This window comes from Lemur catta, chromosome 17 (assembly GCF_020740605.2).
Source record: "Lemur catta isolate mLemCat1 chromosome 17, mLemCat1.pri, whole genome shotgun sequence".
In the NCBI taxonomy this organism is placed as follows: domain Eukaryota; kingdom Metazoa; phylum Chordata; class Mammalia; order Primates; family Lemuridae; genus Lemur; species Lemur catta.
In genome coordinates this window covers 16,674,894-16,698,121 of record NC_059144.1, presented here as the reverse complement: position 1 = coordinate 16,698,121, position 23,228 = coordinate 16,674,894, and the positions used below count along the sequence as shown (strand labels likewise).

Sequence of the window (23,228 nt, the reverse complement as noted above, 5' to 3'; positions counted from 1 at the left end):
TATGTGGTACCTGGACCTCTATTTTTCCAGAGCCTATACATCGGCCTGGACCTCTCTGCATGCTCAACAAGCCCAGGTTCCCCTGCATGTTGGCTTATCACCCATATAAGCCCAAACCCAAACCCAAATTCCTTTGCACCTTTATTTAAACTTTGCCAAGCCTACTGCAAACCTGCATTTCCACTCCTGGTATCCTGTACAAATGTTCCCCTTTCAATATCCACCCACCCAATCCCAGCAGACACCCGCATCTTCGAGAGGCAAGAGAGGGGCTGGCTCCAACTCCTTCCCCACTGATGTAATCTACATCCACACCATCCACTGCTGTGTCCCCGCAAGGAATGCCAGCATTCTGACCCTGACTCCAGCTGGATTTCCCAGTCTCTTTGTTCTCAGTTTTCTCTCTCCGCCCTGTATTTCCAAACCTGCCTTTGTATCCCTGACCTCGACAGATGTCAGCAGCTTCCCATATTCTTTAAAAACAACCCTCCAGCAACATGCTCTTCTCTAGTACCTCCCAGTTGTGTTTCAGTAACACTTAAAATTCTCAGTAGTTTTATCTTCTCTCACTCCCAACACTTGTTTCTTGCCACTGCAAAGCTTCAACCTGCTATAATCTGGAATTTGTTTCCAGCACTTCCCCAAAAACTGCTTTCATGGCAGACACTAATAATCTCCTAATGGCTAAATCCAGTAGGTATCCTTCTATCTTTATCTTACTTTGAGAAGGAAGATAGGGTAGTGCTTTAGCTCTGGATCAGAGGGCCTGGGTTCGAATCCTGCTCTGCCACTTACCAGTGCATGACCTTCGGCAAGTTACCATACTGTTCTACACCTCAGTTTCTGCATCTATAACTATAGTGTCTACCTCCCTGGGTAATTTTTCTGATTAAGAAAGTTAATACCCCACTTACAACAATGTGTGGCACATGGTACATTCTTCATATGTGTTTACTATATAATTATCATCACTACTTGACCATTCTTCTTTAGTCATTCATGTTCATAGCTTCTCCCTTGCTGGGTCTCTCTTCCATTTAGGCTCAGATGACACTTCACCCTTGTGGTTTTTCTCATATGTCTGGGACTATTCTACCATAGGATTGTAAGTCATCCTCCTTCCCCATCCTCCCTTCAAATGTGGGCCTCCTCTGCTCATCTTTTCACTGCACACACTTTCCCTTCAATGGCTGCCAACTCACTGTGAACCCCCAAGCCTGGCTCTGCACCCCAGATCTCCCACTGGAACATCAGTCTCACTTATCCAGCTCACAGCTCTGTATTTCTACCTAGATGCCACACTGATGCCTCAAATGCAAACTTTATGCAGCCCATCTGAGCAGCTGCCCTCTCAAACCTTCTCCCACATTGCCCAATGGGCCTTCCCTCCTGAAATAGGGGACTTGGGGGGTGGCACCGTGACTCATCCAGTCATCCAAGCTGAAGATCTGAGCACCTCCCTGGGCCTCATTCTTCACCTTTATTTTCTTTTTGGTTCTACCTTATTAGCATTTCTCAAATCTGCGCCTGTCTTTTCTTCTCTGCTCTTAGAATGAACTATAGGAAACAGCCATTTTTGTAGGTCAACACCAGTCAGACATCAGTGCCACTTCTCTTGTTCAAACTGCCATCATTTTTCATCCCTACCACCTTGACAGCCTCCAGAATGGACCCTCTCTATCTCCTTCCTTGTACTTCTCAGGTCAAGTCTATAGGTGCAATGCAAGGGTGATGAGACCAGCACCAAACCGTCCATGTGAAATCTTTTTGTGATCTGCGTGATCATTCCAGGTGAGTGGATTCAAAGGTCAGTGTTCTTGGTGGGGCCCAAAGTTCTGACGGCTGTAATATAACAAGCGTGTGGGGAACCAGTGGAGGGGCAGCGATGGCTGTGAGGAAGCAGCTTCCATGCATGGTAAGATCTATTGTGAAACAGCATGTGGCTGCCTGGGAATTACATGAAATGACTTGGGGATGGCAGTCGCACCAAACATAGAGCTGCAGCAGCAACCTGACAACCACTCTGGAAGAGTGCTTTACTAAGGTAACGGTCCTTCCGAGAGACTTAGCAAACACAGGAGGTAGGGGGAAAGCTTGCAAAACTAAAAGTGCGATGGCTGCCTCATCTTGAAGAGGGAGAAGTCAACACAGAAGGCCTTGCTCTTAAAAAATTATGTGCCTAATTATATTTTTAATAATTCAAAGGAAAACAAAAGCAGTCCATAGGAAAAAAATTGAAAAAAATAGAATGTACACAGTAAATGCACTTGGAAAAAATAACATACAAATATTCAAACTGTGCAATAAAAAATGACAAAAGGAAAAATATTTCTGTTGTGACAATAAATACAAATGGGCTAAAATAGAGAAAAGCTCTCAGACTATCTAAATAATCAAAGTCTAATTGTATTCTATAAGATAAACACCTAAAATAGAATGACTCAGTAACCTTAAAAATAATAACTTGAACAAAGATATAATAAGGAAATGTAAATAAACAGAAAGCAGTTTTTGCAAAAATAGTGTGAAAGAATCAAAGTGGAATTTTAACCAAAAGGAAAAAATTTAAAAACATTAAGTGGACTAAAATGATCACTTAAAAAAATACAAGAGTCAAGAGACTTAAAAAAAATGATGAAAATATCAAACATTATTTGTAGACTTTCACCCATATCTTAAACTTTGACTAGTCAAATAGGAAAAAGCAAGTTTGTATATAATATAAATAATAATGTATTTACTAAACATATGTTAATAAATATTTAAAAAGAATGAAACTCTTATTCAAATTCTTATATGTATTATTTACCAAAAAAATCATATACTAGGCCACAGTATAACTTTAGTAAATCCTTCAAGAAGAAATTGTATAGGTTTGGGTCTATATATTTTCTAACCAAATTACTATAACTAGAGATTAATGATGAAGTCTAAAAAATAAATTTCTTAAAGTTATAAGATACTTTCTTAATAACTATGATGTCAAAGTATACTTTGTATGAGTTAACAAAAGTCTGAAACAAAATTAAAAGTTAAACAACAAGCCAAGAACAATATTTGTAATATATAGGATAGCTAATGGAAAAATATTCTTTTTTGTGTGTGAAGGACTCCTGAGAATCAACAAAATAAATGAATAAACCCTCCAAAAGAAAAATTGGCAAATGACTCCAGTAGGCAATTCATAAAATAATGAAGTAGAAATAGGGTAATAATCTATAAATGCAATTTTTTAAATGACACTGAGGATGATTAGAAGGTGCACCAGACAACCCCTGCAGCCTTGGGTAGAGATGACCACCCCATCAACGTGCTTCTGATGTTAGAGTCCTGGTCACAGGAAGCTCCCACCCAGGAGCCTGCAACTACAGTCACTGGGGACAGACACCACATGGGAACAGGGTGATGCCAGGGACTTCTGAGATAGAAAGACCTGCCCAGGTGTTCTGAGCAGAAGGAGGATGGTCATCTTCATCATCGAGCCAAGCACATTCACAAGGAAACAAAAACCAAGGCCCTTGGGGAATGAAAATCACAAAATGGGAGAAAAGCCAGAGAAATGAATTAAGAAGTCTGGAAGCTACTCTGGTGCCATCCCCTGCTCCCAACCCCAGGTCTATAGGGGGCAGGGAAGGCTGAATGGGATAGAGGACTGCAGTAAGCCATGCATTCCCATGGGTGCTCCATGTCAGCATATGGAGGCAGTGTATGGACCCTGAGTGCAAGGGCTGGGCCAGAGAGCCCAGGCTGGGAACTCTAGCTTCTCTGCAGATGTTCTTCAACTCCAAAGCTGCCATGTGCTCCAGCCCCAAGAGCCTCTTTAGAGACCTCCTGGTGCAGTTTTTGAGGAGATGGGACTTGCACGGAAAAGTGTAAATGTCTCCCTGTGTACACGAAACAGGGCAAAGCCAGGAAGTAATTTCCCAAGAGCAGCTCAGAGATGAGTCACACTCAATCCTTCAAAAAAGCAGGTTGGGTGCATATTTGGGGGAGGGTGTAGATATGTCAGGCCGTGGTTTAAGGGACCTGGTGTTTTACCCTCACCTTTTGTAGTCCACAATCAGAGAATATGTTACAGCAAACATTTCAAGGAGCTGCAAACATTTTCTCAAAGGATAAGAGAAAAACATTTGCTCATCAGCACTCCTCTTAGGAGGAGGGGCATATGTATTTTCACGGGGAAGGATTGGTTAGGGTAAAATTAAGAGAGATACTCTTTCCCACACCAGTTCAAGAAAGCCTGTGTAAGACAAGGAGGAGGATTTCTTGCTTAGTGGAAAGGGGTGGGGTGGATGAGAAACCACATAGGGTGAAATTCCAAAGGTGATAGAGTGATTACCCTCATTGTTATAGACCCTCCTGACTGTGAGCAAACTCACTTAACCTACAGGGTGCCAGATGCCCGGGGAATTCCTGGGCACAGGACTGAGTTTTAAGTCCAGCTGAATCAAAGTTGGGTGAGTCCTTCATGTTCAAGGCTCTATCATTTCAAAATTGCTAAAAGAATAGACTTTTTAACATTCCCACCACACACACAAAAATGAGAAGTTGGTGAGGTGATGGATATGTTAATTAACTTGATTAAATCTTTCTATAATATATACATAGATGAAAACATCACATTGTACCCCATAAATATACATAATTAGTGTTTGTCAATTGAAAATAAATAAATAAAAATAAGCCCCTGCTTCCCCGAGAGGAGGCAGGTGTGGGAGGATGGGTGGCAGAGGGAGGCTCTCGCCCCAGACCCTGCCACAGACCTGGTGCCAGAAAGCTCACTAATAAGAAAGAGGAAATGCCTGTGTTTACCACAGAGCTAAAAGTCAATTTTAGAATTGTAAAATGTGACTTTAATATTAATAAATTAATACATCAACCATCAGGCCTGAAGCCCAGCAATTGTATTTAGTGCATGAGAATTACACAGTTTTATAAGTACAGGACCAGAGCCCCAGGTCTGATGAATTTTAAAACCCAATGTGCAAATATCTTGGGATGACATGCCCCCTTTCATCACCACCATACCTATATGTGCATGTACGAGTGTGTTGTGAGTCTGGGAGTCCGTGGTGCTTGTGCCTGTGTGTGCTTTCCGCTGTGCTTGTGGCCAGGTGGGTATCCATTAGTGGCTCTGTGTGTGTGTGTGTGTGTGTGTGTGTGTGTGTGAGAGAGAGAGAGAGAGAGAGAGAGAGAGAGAGAGAGAGAGAGAGAGACAGACATATCTTTTCCAAACTGCTACTCTCAGCCTAGGAAATGTAATGGATGCTATAGCAGCCAACAAGTTGGAAAGCAGAAAATGCTCCCAGATGAGATACCTTATCACAGGGACGGCATGGAGGTTACCAAGTACAGGCTAAATGGCAGTGGCTGCTTCTTTAAAGGCTTCCTTCCTCCTTCCTCCTTCTTTCTCTCTCTCCATTCTTTTTCTCTCCCTTCCTTTTTCCTTCTTTCCTTCTAACAATTGCTGAGGCCCGCTGCAAGTCCGATGTGATGTTGTACGTATGTTCTCTAATCTAATCTGCAGAAGGACCCATAGCTGAAGATATTACCCTCTCCATTTTACAAATGGGACAACTGACTCCGAATGATGATGGGACACAGCTAACATCACACCGCTAGTGACCAGTCTCAGAAAGGGCAAGCTGTCTTCCCGAAAGGCAGGGCCAGAGCTTGTAGCCAGAGGGCCTAGGCAGGATCATGAGGGCTTCGATTTACCAGTAACGCCCCCTACTCTAGAAGACAGAACGTGCTGTTACTTAATACAGGGCACTGCTGGACAGATCTCATGTCCCACATAGGGCTTGGACTTAGGGGTGCTCAAGCAATGGACTTCATTCCCCCCCCCCCGTACCCTGTCGAAGAGCACGGCAAACGGTGTGACTGTCCTTCTCCTGGGTCAATTTTCTTGCTCTCTGTACTTTGACCTGTGGCCCCATCCTGTACCCATGTGCATTGGGCTCTAGATAGCAGCTTTCCAGTTGGAACCTTAAAGGCTCCCTGGAGGTGTCCAAGAGCTTATAGAGACACTTGTTGTACATACTCAATGACGCTGTGGGGCCAGTCTAGGGACCAGAGAATCTGGGATCTGGCCCAGCTTTGCCAACGATTTGCTAGATGCTCTCGGACTTCACTGTCCATCTCTGGATCTCATTTTATCACTTACATCTGGTTCAGTGAACAGGGCCTGGAAGCCAAATCCAGCCCACCACCTGCTTTTGTACCTAAAGTTTTGCTGGAACACAGCTAGGTCCATTCATTTATACATTGTCTGTGGCTGCTCTCACAGTACAAAGGCAGAGCTGAGTAATTGCAACAGAGACTATATGGTCTGCAAAAACTAAAAATATTTCCTGTCTGGCCCTTAACAGAAAATGTTTGCCTTATCTACAAAATGAGGATAAACCAAATCCACATGTGCCAATATGCATTCTGTAAATCTCTACGGATAGGAAGACTATTGAACTTATCCCTGAAACTGGGGCACATTATGAAATGGATGCTCTTTAACAATTTCACCAAAACAGGAGAAAACCAGGGCTGTCCCAGCAAACCAGGAGGTAGAGCCACCTCTCTCCAGAATACTGTCTCTGTAGTAAGGTGGTCACAGGACTAAAAAGGTGCAAGGTCAAACAAACTTAGAGGGAGACAGTAAATTAAACATCAATAAATGGGGTTCTTTCTGACTCCTTAGAACCCCCACTTGGATAATTGTGAGTCTCCTAGGAGGGAAAACACCATGTGGCCTTTCCAGAATGCTGTGACCTTGTCAGCAGTCCTCAACGTTTTTGGCACCAGGGACCAGTTTCACAGAAGATTATTTTTCCATGGACTAGGGGTGGAGGGGAGGCAGAGCTCAGGTGGTGATGTAAGCGATGGGGAACAGCTGTAGTAGCTGTAAATACAGATGAAGCTTCCCTTGCTGGCCAGCCACTCACCCCCTGCTGTGCAGCCTGGTTCCTAAGTTTCATGGAAGACAACTTTCCCACGGATTGGGGGGCGGGGGACAGAGCTCAGGCGGTGATGTGCAGCCTGGTTCCCAGCAGGCTAAGGACAAGTACCAGGCTGCGGCCGGGGGGTTGGGAAACTTGATCACATCAGCCTTCACCACGGAGCATCTCAGGGAATAAACGTTCCGCAGCACACACTCTACAAGTCATGCAGTGGGGATTCCTCCCAATATGCACAGGCAAGATTGTCTCCCCTCATTCACACAATTGTGCTGACGGAGAATGCAGGGTTGACCCTGAAACCCCAAAAGCTCTGAAGACAACATACTTCACCTTAGTGTTCCATAAAGTAATTTGTGGTCAAACCTGAACTGAGCTGAGCTGGCCTGACACTACTTACAGTCTTTCTTTATCACATTTCTTGTGGATATGTGTAAGTTTTGCTGAAGGAATATTAGTATATTTGATTATGGGGTGCTGCCTGAGATCCTACTAGGGGTGTTGTAAAATATGCAGGATATGCATGTATGTTACCTGTTCAATTCCAAATATTCTGAATTCTGAAACATATCGACACCATGGGTTTCAGATAAAGGTTTGTGTTAAAACATTCTGCACAAAGGGAAAAGTCATGGAAATAATGATGCCAAAGGTATACTATTCATCTCAAAACATCAAGGATAAAACACATCACATTGTTAAATATTAATAATCAAAGGACTCTCCCTTTAGCCACTTTTATTGATAGGTTCTTGTGTTCTAAAGAAGGGAGTGGGGGGGTGATCTGATATAAACTGAGGACAGACAGATTGACCCCCACAAGGCCGGGCTCTGTCCAACTCACCTCTGCGTTACAGGTACCTGGCACATGCCTGGCTTGCACAGGATGCTAAATGATGGGTGAAGGGGGGAGAAGATTGAGTGGCTGAGCGATGGTTTGTAAAAATGTTTGTATAACCATGCTACCATCCTCGTGGAACTTAAGATGAATCTTCCAAGGATTCACTTTCTCTTTTTCTCTTTCCTTCTCTTTCTCACCTCCTCTTTCTTTTCTACTATCTTCCTAACATTCCTTCTTCTTGCTCCTGCCTCTTGGTCACCCCACGGATGGGCAGAGGAGATGAGGATGAGAGAACTAAAGGAAACGAGGTGACAAGCAGGACTATTTAGGTCCTTCTCCCAGGCTGTTTGCAGTTCTCCACGGTCGTGGGGGTAGCTTGTGCTGTTTGGCAATGCCTGCTACAAATACACTGCCTCATTATCCACTCTTGGAAGTCTCCTGACAAAGGACTCCAAAGTGTAAATAAACCTTAAGGAAACCCGCAGACCCAGATCCAGGCCATAAGAGGCAGCTGCCAAATGCCCCAGCAGTGCCGTGTGCACATCGGCAGGACCATCTCACAGGGAGGCCGGGTCCCTTCTGAGAACCCAGCTTTGGAGCCGCTCCCTTCCTTCCCCCACCCACGAGTTCCAGGCGTTGCAGGGCCTTACAAGAACTCTGCTGGAAGAAGCCAGGAGCCAAGTGGTGAGACTTTCAATCTGTACTAATAATCCGATAGCCGCCAGCTATTGAAATGGGCCTAGTGAGACTGGGAAACTGAAATTTTCATTCTATTTAACTTTAAATGACTTTACATTCAAACTTAAAAACTGACATTTCAGCTACTGGAAAACTTTTAAGTATGTGTGGAACAACTTGTGTATATGAATCCACTTCTTCAGCTGTACATTTTATGAAATCTAAATACAAATCAGTATTTCTAATGAAAATGTAGCTTTCAAATTGAGACTTGCTGTAGGTGTTAAGATATACACTGGATTGTGGAGACTTACAAGGAAAGAACGGAAAATATCTCACAACATGATTATACACTGAAGTGATAGTATTTTGGATATATTGGATTAAGTATGCTATTAAAATTAATTTCACTGGTGTTTTTCTTTTACTTTTTTAATATGGCTACTAGAACTGTACAAATCACACATATGGCCCCCATTATACTTCTATTGGACTGTACTATATTAGGCTGTGAAATCCAACAAAATGGGCACAAAACAAGGCTCTACATCCATGTGAGGCTGGGTTATTTACCCAAGCTTTAGTTTCACCATCTGTAAAATGGGTATAATAGCACCTGCCTCAAAGGTTTACTTTGAAGATTAAACAAGTTAATGTATGTAAAATATTTTGTGCTATGCCTGGAACATAATAAACACTCGACAAATGGTAGACATCATTATCACTATCACCTACTATCACCACCATTACCATTATCATCATCTCTTCCCTATTTCTAAAAGGAATTTCAGGGAATCTACAACAGACAAGAAAATTAGTCTAAAAAGAAATCACAAGCCATTGAGGATAAAAGGAAATATTTATGGCAAAAATGCAGGCTAAGTATCAAGGGTAATTGAGTATTAAATTCTGATTTCCAGTTGCCAAGGCAAAGGGGAAATAAAGCTTGAATTGTCTCATTAAGGTAAACCCAACAAACAATCTCATGGATAAATATATTCCTAACACTAAAATCTGAAAGGCTGTGCCACAGTGTTGAACTAGAAAGTACCTAAGAAGCCCCCAGCCACTCATGCTGCCACCCTTAAGTCCATCTTCTGCTTCAGACACTAGAGAAATTTCTCCAAAATACACACCTGACAACATCACTTTCTAATTCAAAACCTTTCAACAGCACGAGAGGGGATTAACTACAAATGGACACAAGGGATTATCGGAATGATGAAAATGTTCTGAAACTGGTTTATGGTGCCAGTTGCACAATTCAGCAGGTTTCCTGAAAATCATCGGATTGCATACTTAGAACAGGTGGATTCTGTGATGTGTAAATTTCACCTTAGTAATACCGTTGTTAAAAAAAAATGAGAAAGAAAAAACTTTCAACAGTCCCAGGCCAAGATGAGCTGGAACAGTGTTCCTCAAAGCATGCTCCGTGGACTGGTGCCTGTCTGTGCACTGTGCTTATCAAGTCCACAAGGAAAAAAGAGAGAGGTGTTTAGAAACTGGTACAGCAATTTGGCATTGCCATGACATTTTTTACTGTGGTTTATGAGAATATTGTTCAACATGGAGCTGGGGGAGAAAGGGACCCTTCACCACAGGTAGTCTGAGCAGCACTGCTCTAGACTAGAGCATAAATTCTACCTCGTTAGCCTGACATTCAAAGCTCCCATGACCTACCAGCCCCTGCAGGCTTATCTTCCTATATATCTCTTTTGCAGTGAACCCTTAAACAACGCGGTGTTTCCAAACCCTGCCATAATCTGTTACTCACTCCTCTAGCCCATTATAAACGGTCCCTGACAACTCAAATGCCATTCCCTATCGTCTCCAATATATTTGCATTCATCCTTCAAGGCTCAGCCTAGCTGTCGTCTCCTCTTAGAAGCCATCCTAATTGCCTTCCCCACCAAACACCACCCTCTTCCCCAGGGGTGATCACTGACTAGTTATCTCATCTCTCTAAACCTCAATCTTTTCAACTGTAAAATAGGGAAACCTCATCAGCTGGTTGTAAGCATTGAGTTTCATAAAAAGGAATCAACGTCTTTGTTCCTCCAGCATCCTGGGAAGCCACTATCATCCTGCTGGATTGTCACTGTTTATTTACACACGAGTCTCTTCCCACAGCTGATGATCTCCAGGGACGCAGGGGCTACGCTGCATCACCTCCACAACCACAGGGCCTGGCTAGGAGGAGAAGCCCTGCAGATGTGAGTTGAGTGAGGGAGTGAATAAGTGAAGTCCATTCTAGACCTAGCAACTATAGAGAGAACAAGAGGTGTACAGATTTATTATTAATTTTTTAAAACCAAACTGTGGTAAAATGTCATACCTGATAGAAATGTGGCCAGAAGGTACTGATGGCGAGCTCTGCCTTCACCCATCCCTCGGTGACGACCCCAGACACATTCCAGACGGGGTTCCCCTGGGGCCCGCCGTTCACCTTCACGTACACGTTCAAGGCCCCTGGGCTAGACCTGTCGCGGCTGGAGAAGTAGTAATGGAAATCGATGCAGTGGGTGTCGTTCTCCTTCAGGGTCGGCAAGAGAAGGTGGGCCTTCTGGCCAGAGGCTCTCCCAGAGCTGTTCACCATCATGAAGGATCCTGGAGACCCCAAAAGGGGGTGGGGAAACAGAGACAAGAAGAGAGAAAGAAAAATCAGTCACATCCATAAATATGATGGCCAGAGGAGTGACCAGAGACCAAAGCGTTCTAGGAGGGTCTGTTTGACCCCCAGGAAGCCCCATCTCCTCTCTGATCCTGACTATCCTCCCCTATAATTGGGAATAAAAATCCCTACTCAACAAGGTGGCTTTAAGAATTAAGAGCTGGTAACATCTATGCAGTATTTTTACAAGGTAAACAGTCTATAAACATCTGCAGAAGAAACATTACATCCAAAACTTCGTGAAGGAAGCTTGGAATAAAATCCCAGGAATTTAGTTACCTGCCACTTCAGCAGGTGAAATGAGATGAAATAGAACCTTACGCAAGCTTGGGCTGTTTCAATGGATGCAGAACCTCTACAGTACAAGAGATGCTATTGTTTTGACATATCCCACCTGGAGTCTTGCCCTCGGTACAGGGAACTACCTATTAAAGGAGAATATATAAAAGTAGAGCATATTCAACAAGCAAGGAAGACCCTGAAGAAGTGTAAGAACCCACTGGAAGATGTTCAGGTGGAATGGAAGAGAAGTTATACTTGTTAAGCACTTGCAGAGTACCAGTGTTGATGTTGGGTGTTATATATTGATCTTCTGATTGACCCTGGCAAATAAAGCGTTTTCATTTTACTTTAAGTTTGAGTGACTTGATCTGGGCCAGTCAGAGAGAGAGGGAGGGACCCACATTCTCTCCAACTTCGATGTTTATGCTATTACTACTACTTGCAGAAAACATAGCTACTATTCCAAGTATAAACAAAAGGCTGGCACATAGGAAAGATGTGAGCCTCTTGTGAGTTGCTTTGATAGATTAAATGGTCATTTCCTGTTCACCATCCCTCCCTGGATCCATTGGCTTTGCAGTTTCTCCCAGCAGAAGCAGATGGTGTGTCCCCCTCCCCTGACTTTGGGCTCTACCATATGACTTGCTTTGGTCAACAGGATGCTAACAGAATGATTCAAGCAAAGGTTAAAATGTACTTTTCTAGCTGGGTTTTCCCTGTTACACTACTGCTTCCTTTTAAGAGAAGAATGTGCCCCAGGTAGCTGCTGCTCCTTTCAGCTTGGGATCAAGAATAAACACACATAGAGGAGACCTGGCCTCAACCAATGGTGAAGAACTAGGCCCTGCCACCCTCACTGCTAGAAGTACAGCCACAAGGCCAACAAGCCCAATCTAGATCAGCCAATCCACACTCAGTGCACAGTTCCATGAGCATAGGAATAAATGCTTATAGTTGTTTGCCACTGAGTTTCATCTTTTTCTTATGCAACCTTATTGTGGCAATAGCTAATTGATATAGCCCTCAATAGGGCAGACTCGTGAAAGAAACCACAAGGAGGTACATTTCAGTTCAACGTGCAAATGACTTTCCGAGAAGCAAAGCTGGTGCAAAATGGGACTGACTGGCTAGAGGCAAAGTGAATTCCCCATTAATGCAGGTGGCTAAATAAATAGAGCCTGGACAAATTGAAGAGATGTCTAAGGAAATTTCACAGTCAACTAGTAGGGCTGAACTCTGTGACTCAGGGGGTCCTATGAGTCTATAAAATAAACTATATCGTAAAACACAGCAGAGAAACTCAGGTGATTTGGGGATGAATATTTCCACCCATAAATCACTGTTGTTTTGAAATCTTACTTTAACCACTAAAATCTTCAATTCAGGATAAAACCTTAAGACTACTTATCCTCAGCCAAGATGAGCCACTTCAATAGCTATAAGTCACCTCGTCCCTTCACCCTAATACCAAAAAGAATAACAGCTTCCAGTTAATAAGTGCTAGGCAATCCGTATCTTGTTGGGGTTCTAGAGAGTACCAATCAAACTCTGTCTCCCCTGGGTTCTGAATGAATTTAAAAACAGACACAGGGGAGAGATAGAGTTCAAAACCTCCACTTTATTCCTCACAAAGTAACTTGGACTTGAGGCTGAATTAGACTTTCTGCATTTTCTTCCCTGAAGCAGCAGGCAGAGCAGCTGGATAACAATGGACCCCTCACACACCCCAACTCTGCCCATATCCCTAGGGCAAGAGCCGCCCTAGTAGGGGGACCACTTAGGGCAGTTGGGTGGACTCATATCCAAAAGGAGCCAACAAGGAGCAAAGTGACAAGCAGAGAAACCTGAACCAATGGCCATCAGATTTTTGCCATACTACCATTCCGAAAACCCACCCACCCCTCAGGGTGGGAGCTGCTGGAAGTGGAGCAGAAGTGGTATTTTCATCAGTGTTTCCACGTGAGTAAAGTTTCCTAGTTCCTACTGGCCTGACAGGAACACACGGTAAGTGGAGAGATGTCTCCATGTCAGATATGTCATCTAATTGTCATAATCTCCCCACCCCCTCCAGTGAAGCAGCAAGGAGGGAACCATTGCAAAGGGAGAAACCGAGGCTCAGAGGTAAGATTTACCCTGCATTCATGCCCACAGCTGTCTGCTGCCTACATCCCACAGGGTTTCAGAAGGTTTCCCTGGACAGATGAGTAATGACCCAAAGGCCCCACGATGGGTGTGGGACTGTCCCTGCCCCAGATAAGTGGCACATCTCCCAGCAGGGGAGGCAGCCTGAGAAGCAAGGGGTGTCTGGCTCTCTCCAATCCGAGTCCCATGATGCTTGTATGCACATTTCAGCTCCTGTCCTGCTGCCAGTGCACACCAGGTGCACGTGCATCTCAGCTTCTTACAATCCACAGCCGAGAGGTTTGGGAAGGTTTTCCTTCTACCAGCTCATGTTCCCATTTCTTTTCATCCTAGCGTCAGAAGCAGGGCAGGCTTACTGAGGAGGGGGACTTTACCCTGCTCCATGGGGTTTCGTGACAACTAGGTAACATCGCTCTGGGCACACACTTGGACTACCTTCCTCAGCTTCCCTTTAGTGTTTGGTGGGGCCATGCAGCTGAGTTCTAGCTAATGGGTGTGAGTATGATGAATGCCACTTCTAGGCCTAGTCCATAACACCCTTCTCCCTCTCACTGCCATGCCTTCATCCTCCATCATCTTGTCTTTTGAAGGAAGGCTCTTGGCCAGAAGCCTCAGCATCACCTGGGAGCTTGTCAGTAATGAGAACCTCAGACCCACCCCAGGCCTCTTGAATACGGATCTGCATGTTATCAGGGTCCCCAGGTGATCTGCATGCACATTAAGGTGTGAAAATCACTGGTCCATTCTTTTTTTCCCATCTACCAGCTGAACATTCAGGATTTCAAGGGCCCAGGGGAAGGCAGAGCCACAATAAATGCAGGTGGCTTCCATGATCACACGGAAGGCCACCCACCTGTTAGGAACATTCATTTTGGACTTTACGTAAAGAACGAACACACTATTATTGGGCTATTAAGCCATTGAAATTTTGAGTTAATGATTTCCACAACTGGCATTATTATTATTATTTTGGTACCCCCAGTGGGGCCCCTACTTCCTACAAGCTGCTTTATTCAAAGGGATAAGATACCCTTCAAAATGATATCTATTAAGCAAAGTTGCAAGACATTCTACATTGGGACGTCAGTAAGAGCAGTAACCCTGGGTAGTAACTGGGAGGCATTTGAAATAGAGAGACCAGCATGCGCAAAGGCACGAAGCATCCAGCAATGCAACGTAGTGTCTTAGGGGAGGTGGGATCCAGCCATCTTTCTCCCCCGCCACATCCAGCCCACCTTACAGATGTCTGGCCCCCAGAAGGGAAGGAAGCTGCAACTCTGCGTTGAGCATGGGCCTGCCATTAAAGATTGTGCAGGATCGAAATCCCTTGCACATCAGCAGCTCAGTGTGGCCCTCTTTGATCAACAGGTTGGCATAATTAATATCATCTGGGGTTGTCAGTTTCCTGGAGATCAAAAATGAGCCGGTCATTACGCCAAGATCAGTCAGAAACAAGAAAGAGAAAGACTGTAAATACATTCTCTTCCCTTCTCACTTAAAAAAAAATCCACTAACGTGATAAGGAACATAAAACAGCATTAGTTTCCTCATAGTTATTATACATAGCGCCGAAAACTGTGGAATTAAACCAGGAAGTACTCTCTGGCTGGCCATAAATTTTGCATTTTTCCCCTTCGTGCATAATGATGCCTCGATAAGCACCCCGTTATTGATGTGTCTGCAACACAGATCCCCTTTTTGGAGGTAAAACACTTCTCCATAGCAGATGGTGGCTATTGTGTTTACACATGAGCACCTCAGGATTGCATTTCCTCACGTCGGCAGTAAAAAGAAAGTCCTAATTGAGTTTTTAATGGCTTTGCACATTGTTCATTAAGATTACATGAGTATGCTCGGGCGACTGGCAGCTGAGGGCCTCGAGCTCCAAGAGCTCAGTGCGGTCCCTGCAGACAGTGGCCCTGCCAGCTCCGAGCGCCAGCACCTACGTGAAAGGAAAGGAAGGCGGCTAGGCCCCAAGTGCTGCTCGAAGCAAGGCAGCTGCAGTGGTGTGGAATGAAGCCTGGATCTTCAGTCAAGAAAAGTAGGTTTCAGTCCCACTTCTGTTGTTTCTTAGTTGGTAGCAAGTCAATAAAACTCCCGGGGCCTCAATGTCCTCATCTATAAAATGGGACAATAAAACCTACACATCAAAGGTTTTTGTCTCTCTGTTTTCAAGTGAATATTAAAGGAAAAATAGTACTTGACAGGGGCCGATGCAATTTATAACAGCTCATGTTTATTAAGAACTTACTACTTGCCAGGCATTGACCTAAGCATCATTTAGCATCCCAATGAGGTAGTGCCGTGCTATCCCTGTTTTAAAACAAGAAATACTGAGAACAGAGAGGTGAAATTATTCACCCAAAGCCACATAGCCAGAAAGTGGTATATACTCAAATCAGTTATTCTTGCTCAGGAACCAGAGACTTCAGGGCCTAGAAATAAACTCTCCAAACCAGCAGCAATAGCAACATGTGTCTATTTGAATTAATTATAATTAAATAGAATGGAGAAATTATTTCCTTACAGATACTAGCCACATTTTAAGTGCTCAGTAGACAGATGTAGCCAGTGGCTACCATACTGGACAGTGTTGATGTAGAATATTTCTACAGTCATGGAAAGTTCTGCACTGGTCTAGAAGTTGTAGATTATTTATCAAAGCATAACAAATTATAACCAGGTGAGTCACAGGAGCTCAACTAACACAACTTACTCATTTTATAAACTCCAGTGGAGGGGAAGTGACTTGCTCAAGGTCACACAACACAATGAAGATTTAGACTCAGATTTCCTGACTCCCATTCCAGGTTCCACTACGGATGCCTCTGCCCTCCTTGCCTGAGTTGTACAGCCACAGGATGGTTCCCCAGAGAGCTATCTAAAGGGGCAAAAACACATGCTGCCTCCAGGAAGCAGAGAGGCCTTAGACATTCTAAATGCCACGTGCCTTTTAGGAGAAGCACGTGCACACACAAAGGTGCTCCCATCCTCAGCTCCAACATGCAGTTCAACTACTATTCGTTGACCCTCCAGCCTTGGTGAGCAAGGATAGTTCAGGATGCTTCTAACCTGGAGTGAACTGGCCTGGATTGGAATCCCAGCTACAATTCTCCTTGTATAATCTCAGACAAATCACTTAAAACCTTTGAGCCTCACTTTCCTCTTCTGTAAAATGGCCACAAAAACCCATATCATATTGTGGTCATGAGGATTAAATGTAATACTGTTTGTAAAGTGTCCAGATAAGGATTGCTGCATCCTAGGTCCTCAAAAATAGCTTCTTTTCTATCTTTCCCATACTCTTAAAGATTTTTTTTTTTCCAATATAGCAAGGAGACCTCAATAGACTGAAGAAGAGGACAGCAAGGAATCCACTGAGAAACAGAATAAAATTGGCTGCCCCATTTTTAGGAGTGCCTGATCACCCCTACAAGTGATTAGGCATCAAGGCTGGGGGATGCCTCCCTCTTAGGTTTCTCAGATCTTCTTCCTCCCTACTCCCACGGCCACTGGCCTTGGTCAGGCGCCTGGTATGTGTGCCATGGACTTTCGGTTTGTTTCATGGACTTTTGCAACAACTTCCTTACCAGTCTAGCCCTTGATTCTTTCACCACCCAACAAAACCAGCAGTCAGCACCCTCTTTCTGAGATACAAAACTGACTATGACGGGTCCTCTGCTTCCACTAACGTCCTCCTTTATAGGAAACTCACCCTTTCCTGTAAAGTCCAAAGTCTTTCCTGGGGATATTCGGAGGCTTCCCCATCCTGGCCCCCACCTCCCTGTCCTGTGTATGAAAACTGCCCCCCATACACACACCGTCCTCATCCACTCTGTTGTAGGCACAATACTGGCCTCACAAAGATGTTCACATCCTGATGTCTGGAGCCTGTGAATACATTACGTTACAGGGCAAAAGGGAAATAAGTTTGAAAATGGCATGGAGGTGAGTAAGCATGTAACCAGGAGATGGGGAGATAATTCTGGATTTTCCAGATGAGCACAATGGAATCACAAGGGATTTTGTGAGTGGTCAGGGAGGCAGGAGAGCCACAGTCAGAGCTAGAGAGTGACCTGGTGATGCTGTGCTGCTGGCTTTGAAGACGGAGGAAGGGGCCATGAGCTAGAAAAAGGGATGTGGGAACTAGAAAAGAAAGAAAATGAATTCTCTCCTAGAGCCTCCAGCGAGTTTAGCCAGCATGACCCATTTAGGACTTTTCATCTCCAGAACTGTAAGATAAAAAATGTGTGCTGGTTTCAGCCACTAGGTTTGTGGTAATTTGTTACAGCAGCGATAGGAAACTAATACACACCCCAAACATCCTGAGTACTTCCCTGTCTCTGGGTTTTTGCTCTAGTGATGCCCTTCCTGAAACCCACACTACCCTTGGTGGATGGGAACCCTTAAGGGTCTTTCATTAAACCACTTAAATGCCACTTACTCTGCGTGGCTTTCGCTAATATCCAGAGAACAGTCATTCCTGCACTGCTGTTTCTATACTTCATAATGCATCCTGCTATTATAGCTATTTTCAATAAGACCTACTTTAAAAGCCCATAATGATGAAATTTAGCAGTCTGGCCATAATAAAAGTGTGAGGGGCACAAAAACATCAAAAGGCATAATGCACTTTCAAGCAAGAAAATGTATGTGCAAGAGAAAGAGAAGCACATAGTATTACAGGTATTACCATGCAAACTAGTAATCATGAAGCCAATCATATATATAACAATAAACCAATAGCCACACTAACAAACATATCATTCAACATTATTCATATTATCTATGAAAGCAATCTAATTATCATGTGTCAAAAAAAAGGGAGAGAAACTTGCTTCTTTTCTAATATATCAGAAAACAGGGAGGAGGTATTAATTACAGCTTAATGGATACATAAGATCTATTTAAAACAAGAGAAATACATCCTGAAATTTCAAAGGAACTGAATATTGTGAACATTTTGTCAGTCTGTGTGAACAAGTAATAAGTATTTCTGCAATCATTCATTCAGACCAATAAGCTGGGGTTTAAGCATTTCATATGCAAATTTGTTAAGGCAATTTTCTAAGAAACAGCTATCTAACAATCCATGTAGGTGTGGATAATGTAGTTTAAAAATGGCATTAACCCCAGGTGACTGGATTTGAAGGTACAGGTGGACAGGGCTCTGTGCTAACCCCTGCTCCACACACCAACCCGAGCAGAGCCAGGCAGGGGTTTACGTACACTCAGGCCTTTTTACCCAAAACCAAATGCCTAGACCTCCTGCATTCCTCCCCTCTCCTGAGAAAAAGATGAAGGCAGAGAGGAAGAGGGAGAGAGAAAAGAAAAGAGGAATAAGTAAGAAAAGAAAAAGACAGAAGAGTAATGGAAAAGACAAAGATGAGGAGAAGAGAAGAGAGAGGACAGCTGGAGGGGAGGAAGGGAGGGAAGAGAAAGAGGAAGAGGGAGGTAGAGAAACAAGAGAACTGAAATACAGGGAAGGAAACAGATGCTGATCGGGGAGAAAGGAGAAGAGGACAAAGGCTACAGAGATGAAGAAGAATAAAATCTAAACCACATACAACTCCTCAATAACCTTGCAGCCCCTCTAACTCCCCAAACAAAAACAAAAGCAAAAATAAACAACTTTTCACCCAACTTTCTCCTTTGGGTCCTTACAAATACTGAGTGATGAAATGAGACCCAGGGACAACTTCATGGGGCATCCCAGGACCTGTGTTCGCCCCTTTGTCACTTCCTCACTTGCCTCCCCCAACATCTCAAGGCAGCATCTCAACCTCCCTGGAGGAAAACTGAATGTGATTGTAGGAAAAACAATGGAACCCAAAACAGGACAGAATGACAACTGGGCTGTATAAACGGTGAGACACAAGGCCTGTTCCACTTGTTCTTTGATGCTGGAAATAGCACAGTTCCTTTGGCAGAGTCAAGACAGAACTGGAGGTTGGCTAATGTCACTCTCCCTTTAGGTGCCCCAGCCCACCCTGTGCAGCCACTCTAGGCACACGGTGCCTCCATAAGCAAGAATCCTCTCTGTTCACTTGCAAAGCAGGAGCACAGGGAGAGTTTCTGAAGTTCTTCCCAGCTAGACAAGTCTATGTATGGTTCTAAGACTTTACATGAGTAGTTAGCAGTGAGTTAGGAGCCAGGGCTGGCTTGGATTTTCTACCTAGTCTCCTTCTGAAGAAGGTCAGGGAAGGAGAGAGCTTCCTCCTTGGGCCTTGTTCCTGGAGGAAAGCAGTATTTTTTGTGTTCACACGAGAACGCCTTTCTCTCTCTTGCTCTTGATTACAACAGCAACAGCAGCAAACACGTACTATCGCATTTTACTTAGATCCATTTATTTAATTTTAATATAAACCCTCTGAGGTAGTCACTATTATTCTTCTCTTACAAAGGAGAAAACAGAGGCAGAGAGGTTAAGTAATTTTCTCAGGGCCACATAGCTGGAAGCAGAGCCAGGATTCAAACCTAGGAAGTTTGCATTATCATTTAGCTGCTAAGCTTGGTGCCACAGGTGGGTATGTTGTATTTGATGGCATGGAGTGATGACAAACTCCCTGGAGTCAGCTGGCCTTGCCCAGGGCAGTTGGTCCAGGTAGGGAGAGGGGCAAAGAGAGGGAGGAAAGAACAGAAATTAAATCAATTGCCAAACTGCTACTGTATCAAAAGTGAAGAGCACAACAGGGCTGCTGGGAACGTTCTCAGACCTCAAATTGTTCTTGACATTCACTGGGCTGAGTCCTTTGCTTCCGCAGCTCTAAATGGAAATGACATGGAACTAAAATATATATATTTTTTTAAATCTCCAGACTCTTCACACATCCGTTGGCATGATAATATTTTGATTAGTTACATTTATGCTCCAATTACACTCACAGAATGTTCAACTGTGTCTTATATATAGCATGTTTTCCATGCTCCACAGAAAATGCGGGATTATTACTTCATATATTTGCCATGGGAAAAGACACAAATGGAAAAGGGGAGGGGAAAAAAAAAAGCGAGACGAGGAGATGACTAAGCCTGTGGAAATGGTGTTGTCTTGCCTTCGCATTACTAAATTGGGTCAGTGCTATTATTTCCCAGGCTTTAAAATGCCAAGGCTGGGAGACACATCAAGTATTTAGAGGTCCACCTCTCCTCTCACCTGATGCTTTTATCTCCCTTCCAACAACTGGGTCTGCAAGCAACCTCATCACGTACCCGGTGAGTAGCAGGGTCAGCAATGGGGAAGGTTTGTGTCTTTTTGCTTTTTCTTTTCCCTAGGGAGAGCCTCCTTCTGTTTTTCAAAGAGGTCCGTAACCCTGTCCAAGGCAGATGGACAGATACATATAGACATAAATATATAAATAAATACAGACCAAGAGCTACTCTGAGCTTTGCAAAATGCCTGCCCTGGTGATGCTAGGATGGACTTCTTACTTTGAGTGCCAGCCAGATGCTGTCATAGTATTTTGTTCTTTGTTAGTGAACCGAACCATCATGCTACCTACCGCTGATACCAGATGGGCCCCTCAGCCCCATGGAGATCTGCTAAAGAATGTCCATACCCCAATTCCACATCACCCTCCCCTCAAATCCTCAGCCACTGGGGCTTTCTTCCTCCACTTGCTTCTTTCTGTCACTGCATCCCTAAGTCTGCTACTACCTCTGTGCCTCAGTTTCCCCCATGTGGTTCAATGCATGAAGGCTGACCCTTCTTCCGGCTTCCTCGTGAAATCCACCAGAACCATGCATTTTGTAAATTTAATAAAATTGGTTCTAACCTCAAATATCACCTGGGCACCTGCTCTATGTACCTGGCACTCCAGGGGAACAGTAGTTGGCAGGGGAGAGTTTTTGCCCTCTTGGCGATCACAGACAAGTAAAAAGCAATTACAAGAATATGGGAAGTTTTATATTAATAATACAACATATACATAGAGAGGTATTTAATCCAGATTTGATTTGGGGGGAAAAGCATAAAAAGAAAGGAAACAATAGTAACTTGCTGGAGCAAATAAACTCTACACTGAGGTCTAAGATCATGTAGGTGCCAGACAAGGGAAGAGGAAACAGATGAAATACCCTGTTTCAAAACTGAGAAATAACATAGTCTCTGCCCTGATGAGATGCTAGAAGGAATTGCAGGTAAAAAGCAAGAGACTTATAGACCACCTCTCTAACCTTCCATCCCCAGTTTATAGATGAAGAACATGATATTCAGAGAGAGACTGTGACTTGTCCAAAGTCACACAGCCAAATGGAGGTACTGCCAGCACACAAACTTAGGTGTGTCTGACTCCAAGGTCGAGAACAGTGGTTCCCAGATCACAGCATGCATCAGAATCACCAGAAAGACTTGTTAAAGGGTGCTAGGCCCCATTCCCAGTAGGTTTGGGGTGAGGTCCAAGAATTTGCACTTCTACTGATACAGCTAATCCTAGTGCCAAAGTTTGAGAACCACTAGACTAGCTGATCTCTAACTGCCCCGCCCTAATAGGGGTGAGGCCCATGAACTTGGGCAGTTGAAAAAATGGTGCTGCCACAGGGATGCTAACCTGCTGGAATAGACTCCCTTCTACCCTGGGTCACACCCTGCCCACCTCAGTCGGGGGCAGGAGGTCTCTGGCCACAGGCATCAAATAGGAAATCTCTCTCTGCTGCCTGACTCCACCAATTCCTCTCCTCTGGCCTGAGCAGTCTCCCTTCCATCACTGCTAATTACCAAGAATATCATTAGACACTTATTGACTCCCCCAAATGTACTAGGGTCTGCATAGAAAATAGCACAATAATTATTCCTCCTCTTTTACCATCCTCTAAGGAGCTACAAGACTTTGACAGCTGTTATCCAATTAATCCTGACAGCTTATTTTTTTTATAATGTAAAGGTATTTTTTCCATCTAAGATTGGAAAAGCTATTTCCTTTTTTGACATAAGAATGAGGGCAAAGAGAGGCCAATTAACTTGTCCCACATCAGTAGGGTCATTTCTCGCCCCCATTCTCCTGCCAGGTCAGTGGCATTACATAGAACAAGGGCGGGGACTCTGGATCAGAATGCCAGGTCAAATCCCAGCTCTGTCAGCTACCAGCTGTGTGGCCTTGGGCAAGTTACTTAGCCTCTCTGAGCCTCAGTGTCTTCATCTGAAAAATAGAGGTGATGATGATAAAAGCATATCCTGCCTCATAGATTTGTTATGTGAATTAAATGTGTTTATGTATGTTATGGGCTTAGAACAGTACCTGGCACATTGGGAGATCCGCGTGTTAGCTATCATGGCCTCTGGCAACATCCCTGAGCCCTTGTGGGGATCTCTGACTACAACCAGGAGACAGCTGACCCCATAAACCAGCAGGGCAAGGTAGGTCCCAGCCTCACTGTCTACACAGGCAGTAGCCTTAGGAAGCACCAGGAAGCCATGGAGCATCTCCCAACAGGTGACCCCAGGGAACACTTCTCTCCACCAGTAGTTCTCCGAGTGTGGTCTCCAAGCCAGCTGCATCCGCACCATGGGGAACTTGTTAGAAAAGCAAATCTTTGGTCCCCAGCCTAGAATGACTAAACCAGGAATTCTGAGAGGGGCTCAGCCATCTGGGGTCTAACAAGTTGTCCGGGTGATGCTGACACATGCACAAGTTTGAAAACAACATTTTTTGCAAACAGGTAGCCT

At 44.1% G+C, this 23,228-nt stretch overlaps 1 protein-coding gene across 2 annotated transcripts in view; it reads right to left on the bottom strand.

Annotated features, from left to right (window-relative positions):
- Positions 1–23,228, bottom strand: part of PTPRT (protein tyrosine phosphatase receptor type T) — a 1,002,137-nt gene that overhangs the window by 642,034 nt on the left and 336,875 nt on the right. For both annotated transcript variants that reach the window (XM_045528255.1, XM_045528256.1), the window contains exon 3: positions 10,805–11,076. In XM_045528255.1, coding sequence (XP_045384211.1) covers positions 10,805–11,076 — 272 coding nt within the window. The remainder of the gene's footprint in view (positions 1–10,804; positions 11,077–23,228) is intronic.